The 16,193-nt window shown below is 46.7% G+C and overlaps 1 protein-coding gene and 1 non-coding gene across 2 annotated transcripts; both read right to left on the reverse strand.

Moving 5' to 3' along the window:
• Positions 1-839: 839 nt before the first annotated feature.
• On the reverse strand, positions 840-6,212 carry LOC117862871 (NAC domain-containing protein 7). The gene is made up of 5 exons (XM_034746411.2): positions 5,849-6,212; positions 5,629-5,753; positions 2,322-2,531; positions 1,887-2,158; positions 840-1,762 (listed from the first exon to the last, which is right to left on the reverse strand). The coding sequence occupies exons 3-5, from the start codon at positions 2,479-2,481 to the stop codon at positions 1,160-1,162; spliced, it is 1,035 nt and encodes a 344-aa protein (XP_034602302.1). The 5' UTR covers positions 2,482-2,531; positions 5,629-5,753; positions 5,849-6,212; the 3' UTR covers positions 840-1,159.
• Positions 6,213-11,790: 5,578 nt separating this feature from the next.
• Positions 11,791-11,929, reverse strand: LOC117866078 (small nucleolar RNA Z247). The gene has a single exon (XR_004642771.1). It is a non-coding gene; the product is annotated as a small nucleolar RNA Z247 (small nucleolar RNA).
• Between the last annotated feature and the right edge of the window lie 4,264 nt (positions 11,930-16,193).

Raw genomic sequence — 16,193 nt, forward strand, 5'->3', positions numbered from 1 at the left:
AGCTCGATCTCTGCCTTGCATTGCTGCACCTGTAGCTTTTCTGTTTCCATAGAATCTCGAGTAGCAGCTCAGGTAGCCTTTTGACATGCATTCAGTTCAGTAGCTGGAGATAGTTTTAGTATCAGTTTTGAAGCTTTGCTTCCGATCTTTTTCTTTTGAGCCTGATGTTAATTTGTGAGCAGCTCTTTTAAGCTTCCGCGTCGCTTTGAGCCTTTCTAATCGTTCCTAGGGTGAGTTTGTCACAAGTTAACTTGTGTCATCTTAGCAATTAGGAGCGAAGTGTGTTTAGGTGGTAATCGGGATATAGACCTTGTTCTCGGAGAGTCCCACCCTCCCCTCTGATCGTCCGTCCCGGAACTTCAACTTTGCCGCATCCTTCACCATCGGCCTATCTTCTAAATGTCTCCCTCTTAAGCTTAGCATGCATAGAACCTCCGATCCCCATCCTAACACCATCGATCCTAAAACCCTAACATTGCCATTAGTTCTTCACAGGTTGTGGCGTATAGTTGCGTACCACTCTATTGTGTCGAAGTATAGGAAGTGTGTTTCTAATTTATTTACTTAATTAATATTTACTACTGTCGCACATGTCGCAGCCTCCCTCAGAATCAAAATTTATTGAGAGATACTTTCTCTATCCCAAATTATAGGTCGTTTTAATTTTTTTTAGTTTTTATTACATTTATAAACATAACGTAGAAAAGTTATGTATTTGAACATAGCGTATATCTAGGAGCATAACAAAAGTTATGTATCTAGAAAAGTCATATCAACCTATAATGTGAGAGGGACGGAGTTCTTTTTATTTCCTTAAACAAAAGACACACACAAGATGGTAAAATGAAGAATGACAATAGCTACACCTGTATACATGGACAATACAAATAGGCATTGTCTTTTGGCACTTTAACTATAAATCTTCACAAATTGCCAGGTCAGTTGCTAACCGTATCAACATCAGACCTTATGCCAACTTATTCATAGAAGTGTAACTTCGTCGATCGGTTACACATTATTATGTACGGTACTTTTCTTTACCGTGACACATGAATTGGTTGGCTAGTTATACACTACGTTACATCAATCACACCACAACGTTATTGGCTTGTACAATGCAATGCATCAGTGATTTAGTGTGTATATACCATTGACACTGTTATTTCCACAGGTCGTTATCCCCTCCGCAGGAGGCTGACGTTGACACGTAGTCCAGGGCCTCTTCTTCCTTCTCCTCAGCCTGCTGAAACACCTGCACCGGATTGGAGTAACTGGATTCCTTCGGGGTGGTGTCAGTGTCACCGTGGCTGAGCTGAGACGCCACGAACTTGTCGAGAGCCCTCCAATCTGTGCCTGACGCATCCCCACCCGTCAGATAGACCGGCTCGGCATGGAGCTCCTCCACCGTGTAGCGAGGGGCGGCGCCATGCTCCGGCGTAAGGCTGCATGGTTGGAGAGTAGTGGCTACATGGCCGATGAGGTCAGGGAGCTTGTTGGGGCTCTCCAGCTGAGGAAGCTGCTGCAGGAAGTGCTCCTGGGGAAGGAGGTGGTGGTAGTCCAGCTCCACCTTGCAAGGGTAGCTGCTCTGGGCCCTGTGGTACATCACAGCGCTCTGCTGGTGATGCGCCACCTGCCTCGGCGAGCCCAGCTCCGGCGCCATGAACCCGGCGTGGTCGTTGAACCAGTAAGGCGAGTCCCCTGCCATTCTCTGGACAGTGGCGAGCCTCTTCCTGAACACCCTGCAGACCACCCAGCCTTCCTCCTGAATGACATGCATATAACCTTTTGTTAGGCACGTGCTGAAGAACAACGAACGCGTAGGATGCTGACATGCGTCAGGCATACATGTGGAGATGAGCATCAGTTCCTGGGACTGTGAAGCTTACATGTGGGATTCCTGTTTCGTGGGTCTCCAAGCGATACTCGTGCATGATCCAGTCTGATTTCTGTCCATTGGGCGCCCGGCCCTTGTAGAAAACCAGTGTCTTCCTCATCCCTACGAGGCAGTTCTTCACGTAGATCGGCTTGTCCCTTCCGGTGGCCTTCCAGAAACCGGCCGTCGTTGCCCTGTTGGTGCGAGTGCCCGTAGGGTATTTCTTGTCCTTATGACTGAAGAAGTACCACTCGTTCTGCTCTTCGTTTCCAATCTTGCATTTTTCTGGTTCAAAATCATGTATAGAAAGTTGGGTTAGAGCTTACTACATCCATTGAGGAGTTTCAGATGCATGAGTGAGTTCATAAGAAGCGTATCATTTATACTCATGTTTCAAGTGTAGATTTCAATGTTTGCAAGCTTGTAGCATCAGTGGAGCTGTGATTACCTTGTAGATCCCAAGGTTCAATTTTGTACAGATCCACATCTTTTATAACATCCAAGTCTATCTTCTTCAGTGCTACCTTTTTCCTAAGGTAGTAGTCAACGAGTTCCTCATCAGTAGGGTGAAAACGAAAACCTGGAGGAACATGGGTGAAGGCGTCCATCTTCTTCTTCCGGTCCAAGTTATATTCTGCCGGATGTTGACCAAACCTCACTGCACCGTGGTTAAAAAAGTTATCGTCTAGACACAATTTTGTTTATCAGCTAGTATTTTGGCTACTTTTATACTAATCCAGAGAACATAATATTAACTCAGTGATAAGAATACATGCATGACGAGACTCAATCCTGTTCAAGAATATATGAATGTTAGGACAAGGAACAATTTTCCGATGCAATTAGCAAAACATGACCATCAGTTCTCTACTGTCAGGGATAGATCTTCAGTACCCGCAAGAAGAAAGAAGATGGACTCCTAGTAGGATTCTCTGTAATTCTACTAGAACTCATACCCTATACTAGGATTCCCTGTAATCCTACTAGAACTCATACCCTATAAGTCTAATAGGACTCCTACCTTGTAACCGACTAGTAATCTCACCCTCTGAAGTATATAAAGGAAGGTAGGGGTACCTAGATCGGCAGAACACAACAGAGGACCAAATCTTCAATACCAAACAACACCCAAGCGCAAGGCGCAATATATAACACTAAAAATAGGACCTAGGGTATTACGCTACTCTGGCGACCCGAACCTGTATAAATCTTTGTCTTGTGTCCTCGCTTTTATCTTCGAGTTCCAGGTCCGACGATTCCCCACCAACCAATCTAATACCTCGAGATAACCCTCGGTAGGTTGCCAGGTATAAAACATCGACATCCGGCGCACCAGGTAGGGGTAATCGTCGAGATCATCAGACGAGCTTGAAGGACCTACTCATCAAGATCAATCTATTCGGGCGGTGAGGTTGTTCTGTTTCAACCAATCAACAGCTCGACGAGTTCCTGCGTCAATTCCAAGCCTGATTCTATTATGTTACAAAGCGGAGTCGCCGAGTTGGAGATCGAAGCAGACAAATCTACCCCATCACCAGCAATTCACCGTGGTGGTCATTGTTCGAAAAAAAATCGCACTGCGTGCGGAGCAATTCCGCATAAGTACCAGCTATTGTGCGTTCGTTGCTGCCTTCTCCGAGTTGAATTGAACGATGTGCAAGGAGCTGACGATGCAATCTCAGTGAATTGCCTCCAGTTGCCAAGTTCGACGCGGTGAAGAGATTCCCAAGGCATCAAAGCTAAGTATTAAAATCAAGAAACAATCAACGCGGTCAACGCTGTTCCCTGCTGGAAGTTAAATTAGAAGCAAATTGCTACCTACACACTAAGATTTACCAGAGGAGATCTTCGATCGCGTGGTAACGCCAACAATCGGCAACACCAGCTGCAGCGACTCACCGACGGCTACCTCGACTACTCGTCTCGACTAGAAACTAGTTGAGGACGGACGTCACACCATCGACAACTAGTTAGAATCGACTCCGACTAACTTCATCAACAATCATCATGGCTTCATAGACAGCCGTCACGGCTTCATCGACAATCGTCTACGAATCAAGCTAAATAACTTTTTTAATTATTCCATATAATTTTTCCGGCTTGTTTTTCCGCATGTAGGACAACGCGCCGAGTACTTTTTTGTGTACGCCTCTTGACGGAAATTACCCTCCAAAGCTATACTTTGCCAATTATTCCTGGGGCATGTTAACCGACAACCATAGGTTTGGTATACCGAATTACGGAGGCTATAGCCACGGGTTTTGTGCACTGAGTTTCATAAGCTCCACCAACAGGCTCGGTACATCGAATTTCGAAGGCTGCGGCCACGGGTTTGGTGCACTGAGTGCTGGAGGCTCACAGTGGCTACACCATAAGGAGACACAAATCCTATGCGCGGCAACACGCGCTCTCCTTGCTAAAAAGGCAGAAAAGTCTCATTGACTACTTTACGCGCAATCGCGCAGTCTTTTTGTCGCAATGCGGACTACTTATTTTAAATGTCTTCTCTTAGCGGTCACTAATCTCCTCGAGCAGAACACACCTTAATTCATGAAAGCCTCGGATCCTCTGTCATGTCTAAACGCTAGGATGCGAGACAAAGATCTCTGTAGCAGCAGTGCCAGTATGCGTACACGAGACAAAGATCTCACACGCAGTGGCAATGGCTAAACAGGGATTGAGAGCCTAAACGTAATAGGCTAATTACTTGGAAAAAATATGGCCAAAACCAGAACGTGACACACAACATTTACATTATATTTATCAATGCACTTCTCCCCTAGAGTTTGATGGTACTCCCTCCGGTCAAAAGAACATAAAATTTGTGGCCTTCAGAGTGTAATATTCGTCACTATTTTCCATTTGTACATATTTATATAATCTAATAAATTTATGAGATTATAAAGATACTTTGGAAACAAATCTATGCATATGGTTTTTATATTTCCAAACTATATATTTGAAAAAGTTATTAGTCAGAGTTTAAGAATTTTAGCTGGAAACGTCAAGCATATGAGACAAAAGGATACCAATCTAGATAATTTTGTTTGCTCTAGCAGTCAAACCTTAGATTGATCGACCAAAGCTCTTAAATATAATTCTTTATTTAGCTGTGAAGAAACAAAAAAAAATGTTTGTATAGGAAAAAGGTGAGAATCATTGTACGTGGCACTATAGGCAGAAGCAGGCTTATACTTTCATCATACGATTACCCATACGAAATCCAATATCTTGCTTTTGTTTATGTTTCTTTTGTGTCAATGAAGCTAGATTTCTGCCCACGTGAAACTTTACGTTGGATTCACAAATGCTAAATTAATAGATCGAACAGTCAGAACACCCACTTAGAAACCCGATCAAATGATAACATGGTAAAAGAAAATTTTCAAGGCTCATTTTGCTAACGAGGAAAAATTGCAAAACACAGTTCAATTCAACGTTGCTGTCAAAAACTAATTCAAACCCCGAGGGAAACACATCATATATTACTGATAAAGGCACCCTAAGGGCCTTGAACCATATTAGGGCATTTTTTCCCCATTAAACCAAAAGGAGATATTGTAAAGACTGCAGTAAACAATCCCCAAACATAATTTGACTTCTGTTATTTTCTCAAAGAATAGACAACTGTCTAGTATGTCCTTACGGATCCCTACTATTGGCTTGTCTTTCAGATACGATCAATAGACTGGAGTACTTAGCTGGGACTATCTCGGAACCTAGAGATGTGAACTAGCGCCTAGCTGGTTAATTACCTGGAGGTAGCTTGTTTTTTGTGCCCAATGCCAAAGCTAGGCCTCAGTCGTCTGCAAGTGTACTGGAGCACCGGGGCCAACGTTTCGCCGCTCCCTTTACCTCGCCGACGAAGACGAAGAAACAACTGTGCGCGCACATATCATGCATCAGCAGTTCAGCAAATGAGCAACAGCGCGAGAGATCATCGAGAGGAGAAGGAAATGGAGGATTGGAGGCTACCTTGCTGGGAAGCCCCGGCCCGGCGCCCCCCTCGCTTTCGTCAGCCGATGATGGATCGATGGATAGATCGAGAGGCGGGATAAGGCCGCGGCGCGGGTATATATGGCGGTGGCCGGTGGTGGGTGGCGCCGGAAAGCGCGGATGGATTGCAGGCCAAGGCTCAGTGTGCAATCCAGGAGCAGCACGGGCGGACAGCGACGCGGAGATCTCCCCCGATCTCTCGCTCCCCCCGCGTTTTTCTATTGGCCTTCTTCGCCGTAACCGCCACCTCGCCTCACCCGTCGACGACAGCGACCGCCGCCCCCCGCGCTGTCTGTTGTCTGTGCCGGCCGGCCTCTCAGCGATCACCTCGCCTCCTCCGGCGCCAAGACTGGTTCCGGCCGCTGCCGTGAGCGAAGCTAGCTTATGTAGTGGTGCGCTAGCAAGTTTAGCAACACGCGAGTCCAGGGCCTTTCGGTGCAACATGCAGAGAGGGAGGCTGCAGGCAGGCAGCAGCAGCAATGATGGCCGATGCCTGAGGCGAGCCAGCAGAAAAAGGCCAGAGCAGCTGCTGCCACCATTATTCTTCTGAAATTCAGAGACAGGCCTGGAGGAGGGAGTAGTAGTGCAACGGTGTGGCTGGTAAAAGGTTCTGCTCCAGTCCTTTCGCTTGTCGGTGATGGGCAATTGTCTCATTCGACCGAGCCTTAACCGAAACGTGCACCGGCGTGTGTGGCCCTGAAAGCCAAGTTATCATGGCCATCAACGGCAATGGTGGGATGCATTCTCATGATTGTAACCTACTAATCGATCGATCAATCGATTGCACTGCGCGATCACCGGGCTCCCTGAACCAGACGTTAAACAATGCAAGTGACGTCGTCACATGTAATCCACAGCTCACTCCCTGTTATTGACTGCGTGGTCCAGGACCATCGATCGATCTTCGCAATTATACGTGGAATCATAGCTCCTGTAGGCACTCGAAAACGCGATGTATATGTACATGGTTTCTGATCTTTTAGTGCGTTCATCGTAGGTTAAGAGCTCTTCTCTTCAGTTAACGCTAGCCCCCACTGATCTGTGCAAATTTTACTGTTGCTGGGTAATCCATGCCGTGGACACACTTGAGTCCCACGCTAGCTGCACCTGTCCTCGGTTGGTCGTGTCTACAATAGCTAGCTGTCAGTACCACAGCAACTCATCTAAGCTCTGGAGGGAGCTTTTGCTGGCTCTCCATGTAAGAATAGAAGGAAACGTGATTGCCTATCTTAGCCGGTTATAGTTGTACGTTTATATAGGGTGAAATTCACCAAGAGATATATATGAATATTATTGTGATCATCTGAAACTCGTTTGCCTTATAACTTGAATTACAAGAAGAATCTATCTCTAAGCAACCCGAGTCAATCTCTAAGATCACAACAGTACGAATCCTTTTCTTGTTACAAACATATCTCTAGCATCCTCCCTCAATCTAAACTTCTCTTCCTTTTGAGATTTAGATTGTTCTTGAAAACTTCTAGCTTACCAACCAGCAAAGCTTTGGTGAATCCATCTGCAACCTGATCATGTGTAGATACCAATCTGGTTTGCAGTTGCTTCTTGGTTACTCGCTCTCGAACAAAGTGAAAATCAATTTCTATATATTTTGCTCGAGCATGAAAGATCGGATTTTGCTGAAAGATAAGTGGCTCACAAATTGTCACACCATAGAATAGGCGGCTGTGTCAATTGCACTTCAAGTTCCAATAACAATGACTCTAGCCAAATCAACTCTGCAGTAGCATTAGCCATAGACTTATATTCTACTTCAGTGCTAGACCTTGAGACCGTAGCCTGCTTTCTAGCACTCCAAGACACAAGGTTAGGACCGAAAAATATTGCAAATCCTTCAGTAGATTTTCTATCATCAACACTTCCAGCTCAATCAGCATCAGAGAAGGCACTCAAGGTTATTGAATTTGACTTCTTTATATTTAACCCAACATTCAGTGTATATTGAACATAACGAAGAATTCGTTTAACAGCAGTCCAATGAATAGATGTCGGTGCATGCAAAAATTGACATACCTTGTTAACTGCAAAGGTTAGATCCAGCCGTGTAAGAGTAAGATATTGCAATGCCCCAACTATACTCATGTAAAGTGTATCGTCCTCTAGACCTAGCGGTTCACCTTCAAAACTTGAGAGTTTTTCCAAACTTGATAATGGTGTTGGAGAGCCTTTACACTTCACCATACCAACCCGTGTCAAGATCTCTTGCGCATACTTTTCTTGAGAAAGCAACAATCCTTCCTCACTTCTCTGAAGCTCAATTCCCAAGAAGTAATTCAAGTCACCAAGATCCTTTAGAGCAAATTCTTTCCTCATATCTGATAGCAGGGCCGAAATAGCTTCACTAGAAGAACTAGTGACAATGATATCATCAACATATATAAGCATAAAAATAACAACTTCTGATTTTTGATAAATAAATAGAGAATTATCTGATTTTGAAGCTATGAACCCAATATCAATAAGCTTAGAGCTCAACCTTGCATACCAAGCACGCGGAGCTTGTTTCAGACCATAAATTGTTTTATCAAGTCTACACACTAGATGTGGAGCATCAACTCTTTCAAAACCTAAAGGTTGTTTCATATATACCTCCTCTTCCAGAACACCATGCAGAAACGCATTCTGAACATCCAACTGTCTTAAGCACCAACCTCTGGACATTGCTAAAGACAAGACAAGCCTCACAGTAGTAATCTTGACAACTAGACTAAATGTGTCCTCATAATCAATTACATATATTTGTCGAAAACCTTTTGCTACCAATCGTGTCTTGTATCTATTAATTGTCCCATCAGCCTTCTTTTTAACCTTGTACACCCATTTGCAGTCAATTAGGTTGTAGCCATCCTTGGGTTATGTCATCCTTAGGTAGCACAAAAATTTCCATACCTAACAGTCCCATCTGTAAACCTTTTGGGTTGGACAATACCATGTTGAAGTCGTGTGCGCCGTTGAGGAAGAACATCATTTTCTGGTGGGATTGTAAACTTTTTGGGTTGGACAATACCATGTTAAAGTCGTGTGCACCGTTGAGGAAGAACATCATTTTCTGGTGGTTGCGGCAGCACAGCTGATCCGGTGGGAGGCGCAGAAGATCCACCAGGCGAGCTCGCAGGCAGGACCGCTGGAGTTGTCGGTGGGGATGGGGACCAGGCGACATGTGTCGGCGACGGAGAGGCCCAAGGTGCGTGCGCGGTCGGCGACTGGGAGGCCCGGGGGACACGCATGGGAGACAAATCTCCTGCCCCCCTCCACGCGTCACGCTCAGAGCGGCTCCGGCTGGCGCAGGTGGATCCGCCCAGGATTCCGCGCCCGATCCTCCGGTGGCTAGCGCAGGTGTATCCGCCTGGGATCTGCCGCTAGGATCCTTTGCAGCTGGAACTCCACCAACGCCTGCATTATTACCCTATGCAGCTTCTTCTCCACTGTTTAACTCCGAATTTGCTAGATGAGGTACCTGTGCATCATCAACATTCTCACCAAGATCATTAGTAACATTAGTTACACAACTTACATCCCCATGTTTAAGCAAATGCGAGGGTAAAAGAATAATTTCTTGGCGCAATTGAGCACCGACGTTAGGATTGAGATGGGCAAAAGGGAAAAAAATCCTCATTAAAGATAACATCTCTAGAGATGTAGATGCGTCCAGTAGAGATGTCGAGACAGTTAAACCCCTTGTGCATAGCACTATATCCTAGAAAGGCGCAACGAGTAGAGCGGAAAGAAAGCTTTCGTGAGTTGTATGGTCGCAAATTAGGCCAACAAGCGCAAACAAATAATCTGGAATTTCTTGAAGAAGCCAAGCAACAGGAACATTATAGCCAATGACTTTGCTTGGAAGGAGGTTAATAAGAAAAGCATGATCCCAATATTTCAAGACCTACCTCAACTATATGGCGGTGCTTCCTTTCGGCAGCACGGTTTTGTTGATGGGCGTGAGGACAAGAAACTCGATGTGTTATTCCTGTGCGTTGAAAGAAAGAATTTAACTTCTCATATTGTCCTCCCTAATCTGATTGCATAGACTTAATCTTTCGATTGAATTTTCTTTCTACAAGTTGTTGGAAATTTTGGAAAACTTGAAATACATCGGATTTTTTCTTTAGCAGATAGATCTATGTATATTTGCTGAAATCATCAATAAAGCTAACATAGTAGCTATGTCGCCCACAGATAAGGGAGCAGGTCCCCACACGTCAGAGAAAATTAAATCAAGGGGAGATTCATATGAACTGTTTGATATAGGATATGGAAGCTGACGGTTCTTAGCCATCTGACAAGAATTACAAATAAAATCTGAATCTTTATCACTAGCACACGGAAGTTTATTTAAACTAAGAATTTTTTCTATAATAGGAAGAGCTGGATGACCAAGTCTACTATGCCATCGTGTAGTTAAAGGCTTATTGACTACAAAGGCTTGTTTTCTGGAATCTTCTGAAGATAGATGAGATCCTAAGGGAGAGACCACATCGGGATCTACCTTGATGGATGACTTTTTTCGTTTCCTGATCCATTATACCAAAGAAATTTGGATGAAATTCTATGAAGCCATCATTGTCTCGAGCTAGCTTGTAAACAGAAACTAAATTCTTGCTAGCACTAGGAACATGAAGGATATTTTTTAGAATAATATTTTTGCTAGGGGTATGTAAAGTTGTATGACTAATGTTACTAATTTTTATACATGTTACATTGGGCCGCATGTACTTGATCTCGTGCATTATACTTGTCATGGACTGTCATCTTCTCAAGTTCACTAGTAACATGATCAGAAGCTCCACTTATACATGGCCAACCGGGCCGCACGGGCATAGCGCGGCATGGCACTATGCGGCACGGTGGCTTAGCCGTGCCGTGCCGTGTAGTGCCACCGTGCCGACATCTCGGCCCTGGCACGGCCCTATGGGCGGTTAGCCGTGTCGTGCCATGCTATCGAGCACGGTAGCTCGGCGTGCCCGCGTTGGCCCGACGTCACGCTACCCGCTCCATCGTCGCCGCGGTGCCAGGTGCTGAGGGCGACGCTCCTATCCTGGCTGTCGGTGCCGCTCCAGACGAGGTGGCTGTCGTAGGTGATCCATTCATCTAGAGCTTGCCGCCCGTGGTCAGGGCGCTCCTTTTTGGTGGAGGAGATGGAGAGGGAGGGGAGGATTGGAGGGGGCAGCCATGGACAGAGGGAGGAAGGCGCTGCCGCCGCCGCCTTGTGTGGGAAAAACAGAGACGAGGAAGAGAATAGAGAGTGAGGAACTCTAGGGTTTCCACGATTATATATGACTTGATGTGAATCTAACGGCTCTGGTTTAGTTAGGAGATCCAACAACTGATATTTATCGGGCCAGCATAGTGCCAGCCCATTAAGCGTGCCGTGCCCGTGCCGGCACTGTGGGCCAGATTGGTGGCCCAGGCCCGGCACTACCTACGGGCCGTGCTAGGCACTGGCACGATGGGCGTCGAGCCAGGCCATTCCTGGACCATGCTTCTTAGTGCCATGCTTGGGCCGGCCCGTAGTGCCCGGGCCAAATGGCCAACTATAGCTCCACTGTCTACATACCAGTTTGTGTCATAGCCATAACCAGTAGTAGCCGCCCCTGCCGTCTTCTGATTTTGTTGATCTTCATCATCATCATATCTATACCAGCAGCGATTTGCTTCATGTCCTACCTTCTTGCAAATTTGACAAACCGTCTTGTTATTGGGTCCACCTTGCTTGGACGTGTTGGTGTTGCTAGGGTTGGAGCTGCTGCCATGATATGATCCACCGTGACCACCATTGCCGCGGCCACAACCACGATTGTTGTTATTGCCACGGCCATGACCTCTTTAGCTGTAGCCGCATCCTCTACCAGCCATGTTAGCTGATGACTTGAACTGACCCCCTTCTTGATACATCTCCATGCGTTGATCATATGTGAGTAGCTGGGAATACAAATCACTCAAGCAGAGAAAGCCAACACGACCAAGCATTGATGACACAAAAGGATTGTAGTCAAAGTCAAGACCATTCAAGATAAAGTGAACCATCTCATCATCATCCATAATCTTTCCAACCGTGGCTAATTCATCTTTGAAAGAACACATCTTAATGAAAGAAGCTAAGGAGGACATGTTACCCTTCTTAGTTGTGGAGAGTAGGACGCGCTGATTTGCAATCCGCGCCTTGGAGTGCGCCGAGAACATCCTTTCAAGCGCCTCCCATGTTTCTGCTGTTGTGGTTGCTGTTGCCATCGGTGCCAATGCATCCTTGGTGAGAGAATTCAACAGGTAGCTCAGTACTTGCCAATCTTTCGCAACCCAGGAATCATACTCAGAGTTGTGGACGATCTCCTTCTTGCCATCTGCCTTGACCACCTCCAGAGTCTTGGGCAGCTCAGGGGTAGATCCATCTAGGATCACCATGAGTTGAGCTCCTCGTATGGCATGAAGGAATTGAGCCTTCCATAGAAGGCAGTTGTCTCGAGTTAATTTCTCAGAGACAACCCCTAGTAGCGCCGGTGCTGGGGTAGATGACGACGCCATGGGCTTAGTTTGGGATGTTGTGGATGTTTGTGGAAGAGGATGCTCTGATTACCATGTAAGAATAGGAGGAAACGTGGTTGCCTATCTTAACCGGTCACGGTTACACGTTTATATAGGGTGAAATTCACCAAGAGATATACATGAATACTATTGTGATCATTTAGAACTCGTTTGCCTTATAACTTGAATTACAAGAAGAACCTATCTCTAAGCAATCTGAGTCAATCTCTAAGATCACAACAGTACGAATCCTTTCCTTGTTACAGACATATCTCTCACACTCCATCCTCGATGGTCGCTCTCAGGTGGGCTAGCAGCCGCGGCCGGTCCCGTTTCTCGACCGACCTAAGTATATTTCGGATGGCGACCTTCCTCCAAATGGAAACCCGGTGCCACATAAGGCAAGCCCCTCGCACACTACTCCGGCTTGTATCCTTCCTGAAAAAGAGGCCAAAAAGCAAGGATCCCAAGCCTTTCAAGACACGTCACGAATTAAACAGGACCAGCAGGGCTGGGGCTAGAGCTATCTAATGTCATGTGTCACTAGCTGTTTAATTTTACCATATCCTGGCAAGGCTGATGGGTACTGCTGATGTACACTGTGACTGTAACTAAATGTCTACCGGCCATCATCTGATACGATGTACGCTTGCACCTGCATGTACTTGCTTTGTATGCGTCATGGAATCAATTCTTTGTTTTAGACCAAGCTGTGTAAGGCAGACAGGAGGACTACTGTTGGTTCTTATTTAGTGAGGTGTGTTTATCCGTAGATGCGAAGTACGGTGGTCAGTAGAGTGCATGCTAAACCTGATTACATCCCTTTAATCTTCAAAGAAAGCAGTTCCAGATAAGATGATGAAGGCTAGCCGTGGGGCCGGCCGGCGTGGTGCTGAGGTTCGCAGAGGCGCCGGCGGGCGGTCCGGCGTGGGCTCGACCTCATCATTATCCATCCCTGCTTTATGGCAGCTCTGAAACAGGGCCCATGGAGTCAGTGAGAGTGTGGGCATGTTTGGTTCCTGATCACAATTTACCACGCTTAAGGTTAGGTACGCGCTACATTATGGCAAGCCACATTTTGTGGTAAAAATGGACTGTTCGGTTCGCAACTAAGCTTTGAAAAATCACTGTGATTGCTGTTTGGATTCTTACCATAAATATTTGACAAAAAGTTGTGGCACATGTTTGGTTGCTAGCGTAAATATATATCAGTAAGAGTAACACAGAACACAAGCTGCCAAACGACATATATTAGTTAAGAAAAAATATATCTAACTAAAATCGATACCTCATCTTGATTTTATTGTGAAAATCTGATCAAAACGGTGACCAAACTAATCTTATCGCTGCCGCCAAACGAAGAAAAAAACGACAGCTTATTTCCCATAGGTAGAGGAGCTAGAGGTAGGATATGCAGGCTCCTGTCCGTCAAGCTCAAGCAGCGTCGGGGGCGATCAATCGATTAAACAAATTGACGCCACGTCACCTAATCTCCTGCCAAGGAAGCAGAGCCGCCGTGGAGCTGTGGTGAATTAATCAGGGGGTGTTAAACTCGCGGCAGGTGGAATGTTTTGGCAGCAGTGGCGCGCCATGGGAGCGTGGCGCAGGAAAAACTCGCCACGCTTTCCTTGGCAAAAGCTGTGGTGGATGAGCTAGGAGGCTGTGGCGAGCCTTGCTTTAGTCAAGAACCAAACACTCACCAAGTTTTTTTTTTTTTTGCAAACCCAACCTTAGGCATGGCAGCTTGTTGTCGGGAGCCAAGCATTTACACCACACACTGCCAGACTCTGAACAGCCCAAGCTCCTAGGTTGTTCCTTGTTCGGCAGTCCGAAAAACAAGCTGAGGTAGAGCAGAATATCTGTTAGCTAAACTCCTAAACATCAAACTCGTATCAGATGGATTGCATTGCTGGCAGCAATCATACGTGTGTTACGGAAACAGGTAGCAAACAAGCGCGCAGTTTTCTGCAAGCACACCCCTTGGCTATATGAAGCAACTGATCTATCTCAATACAGTTGTGGTCCTCAGTGTGCCATGCACGCCCTTTCCTCGCACGCAAGAATGAAAGCTAAGCCCTAGCTTTTGGCATTTTCACGCCGCTGTTGCAGGATCAATTTACACATACTCGTTCGAACCGATCCAACGAACGGTGGTGTGAGACCACACACATATTCCACGTGCTTCAATTCTTATATCGTCGATCACGACCAGGACGAGACGATCAGACGAGACCAACCCTTAGACGTGGCTGCCCCTAGCTACTCCAGCTGCTCGATCATTAAGTTTCTTGCTCTCATCGCCATGGCGTCTTGGTTGAAGGCTGCTAGGGGTTCTTGGCAGTCGACACGTGCTACTTGGTGCGTGCTTAAACTAATGTGTGGCCGGGAGACAGATGGCGATGCCCAGAGCTGGCCTGGCTGGCTGGCTCGCATCCTTTGGGAGCACACAAAGAACGGAACAAGTGGATAGAATTGGAGATGCCGATGCACTTTTGGCCGCTTGGATGGCGATGCATTCTCGGATGTTTTATTTGGGTGGACAGCAGCCTTGCTGCGAGTGGTGCGCTGCATCTTGATCTGGGGGAGAAGTGAAGCAAAAGGACTGTGCGACACACGGCGCATCATATATATCCTGGCCAGCTGCATGCCGACGTCACGCTGCCCCCCCCCCCCCCCCCCCCCCCCCCCCCCCTAATTTCGACATTTTTTATGATCTCATTAGCAGTTGCATTTTCTTATTATATATGTGTATACCGGAGTATTGGTGTATTCTTGTAGTAACGCAATACGGTCGAGGTCACAGCCTCCCAGGAACCAGCTACTCGAGGAGTCGAGGTCTCTTGGTTCGACCACTACTCGAGCTAGCTATAGATCCTGCAGGTTTCATGTAGGCGATCCTTCCGGTCATGATTTCGAGCTGTAAGCAGATGGAGCAAGGTCTGGTTTGCAGCAACGACTGAGCATGCATACAGTGGCTGTCGTCAGTCTCTGTTAAAAGGCGGCGGACAAGCGTGAGGCATTGGTCAAAAAGGTTTCAGGCGCGTGCTCATTTCTGTGTTCTCCTGCACGCTCGAGTATACTACTACTACTACTACTACTCCTCCAGTAGCGATGTCTGCATGCCTTTTGGTTCATCTGTTATTCAGAAATCAGAACTCCAGTTTGCAGCTACAGCATGGTGCAGAGAGAACACACTCGGCAGTAAGGACGCCGACTTGCCGAGGCTCAAGGCACGCCTGATGAAGAGGACAGCATCTTACTGGATCAGAAATGTGTCATGTGAGAAACCATTTGTATTAACTATGGCCGTATGGCGAACGAAGGCGTCCACGATATGTGGCTACGGACCCAAGCTACCCTGCTAGTCTTATCCGATTATCCGAATCGAACCCGGGCCCGGGTCCAGTGCCGGATCGACGTGCATCCGGCGCCGCACCTTCGCCGTCGCATGCATTCCTGCTGCAATTAATGCAATGCATCGACAAGACACACGCGGCATCATCATCAGTGCCCTCGGCAGTCGGCACTCGGCACCAGCAAAACGCCGTGCCATGGCCCTCCTTATCCACTTGCATGCAGAAGGAATCATGCGATGGAGCTGCCTCACCGGCTCACCTTTTAGCTTGCTTTTCCACCGATCGATCAGCTGCTCGATCGGAGCTCAAAGTTTGCTAGCTGCCACGGCTGTATAAAACCTCTTCCGAGCTAGTATCGGGGAGGCACCTTCGTAACGGCCGCAAACCGGAGCGGCCGCCGGCCGGCCAGCGCCACACGTCCGAACGATCGA

The sequence above is a fragment of the Setaria viridis genome, chromosome 7 (genome assembly GCF_005286985.2).
Source record: "Setaria viridis chromosome 7, Setaria_viridis_v4.0, whole genome shotgun sequence".
Taxonomy (NCBI): domain Eukaryota; kingdom Viridiplantae; phylum Streptophyta; class Magnoliopsida; order Poales; family Poaceae; genus Setaria; species Setaria viridis.